At 46.1% G+C, this 1,328-nt stretch overlaps 1 protein-coding gene across 1 annotated transcript; it reads left to right on the top strand.

The window, feature by feature from the left end:
• Positions 1-217: 217 nt before the first annotated feature.
• Positions 218-1,161, top strand: LOC110035112 (protein BZR1 homolog 3-like; the record flags this gene model as incomplete). The annotated part of the gene is given in 1 exon segment (XM_020739352.1): positions 218-1,161. A coding segment is annotated over 1 exon segment (794 nt), but the record flags the coding sequence as incomplete, so codon positions are not given.
• Positions 1,162-1,328: the final 167 nt, after the last annotated feature.

Raw genomic sequence — 1,328 nt, forward strand, 5'->3', positions numbered from 1 at the left:
TGCAAGCAGATGACACATTAAAGGTACGAGAATATCTTTTATAAGCATTGTTGAATTCTGTGTTTGATGAGAATATGAGACTGGCTGAATATATCAGGCAACCTCTATTATGCTTTGAGCATTTTAGCACTCTTCGTTTTGTTCATATCAGAGACAGTTCTAAAATGCTCTGTAACTTCGAGTCAAGCAAATTATTAACTCTTTAAACTTTTTAAACAGGGATGCAAACCCCCTGAGCGCATGGACATTGTTGGATGCTCAGCTCCAGCCAGCCCATGTTCATCATATCAGCCAAGCCCCTATGCTTCCTCCTTCCCAAGCCCAGCTTCCTCATCCTATTTCACCAATGCCAACAACGCCACCACAGACGCAAACTCCCTGATTCCATGGCTGAAAAACCTTTCCTCAACCTCCTCCTCCTCCGCCTCCTCATCCAAGCCCCCCAGCCTCCACAACCTCTCCATCCACCACGGCTCCATCAGCGCTCCCGTCACCCCTCCCATCAGCTCCCCCACCGCCCGTTCTCCCCGCCTTAAAACTGATTGGGACAATCAAACCAACACCTTGCAGCCGCCATGGCCGGTCACTGCATCACACTATGCAGCTTTCCTGCAGGGCTCAACGCCGCCCAGCCCTGGACAGAAGGTAATTCCTGATCCGGCATGGCTCTCGGGGATTCAGATACCTACCAGCAGCCCAACATCACCCACCTTCAGCCTTATTATGTCGAGCCCCTTTGGGCTTTATCAGGACGGAGTTCCAAGTGCCGCATCGTCCAGGATGTGGACTCCTGGCCAGAGCGGCATGTGCTCTCCGGTCATGCCACCGTCGGACGTGCAAATGTCAGATGATGCTTCTGATGAGTTTGCATTTGGGAGTTGCAGCAATGAGAACCAGTTGCAGCAACTGGGAGTGGTGAAGCCATGGGAAGGAGAGAGGATTCACGAGGATTGTGGGTCTGATGACTTGGAACTCACTCTTGGCAGCTCGAGGACCAGAGCTGACGCTTGATGAGCTCGCTGTTATTTATGTCAGCAACGTTGTATTCGGATTATTTTATATCAGAGTTGGTTTAATTTAACTGTTATTGCTAATATTTGTAGTAATTATGAAACATATTTGTATTCCACATCCAGCTAATGTAAATTTCTTTAAAATTAACTGCTTATTTATCTTAATTTTAACCATTATTTTCTTGAGGACTTCAAATCTTTATGACAAAATGACAAGGAATTGGGACCTGTCTATCTCACACCTAAACTTTCATTTTTTACGCATAGCACGTCTTTATGTATGGATGAAAAGATTGATTTGATTATTAAAAGGTG

The sequence above is a fragment of the Phalaenopsis equestris genome, unplaced genomic scaffold (genome assembly GCF_001263595.1).
Source record: "Phalaenopsis equestris unplaced genomic scaffold, ASM126359v1 Scaffold196155, whole genome shotgun sequence".
Classification (NCBI taxonomy): Eukaryota; Viridiplantae; Streptophyta; class Magnoliopsida; order Asparagales; family Orchidaceae; genus Phalaenopsis; species Phalaenopsis equestris.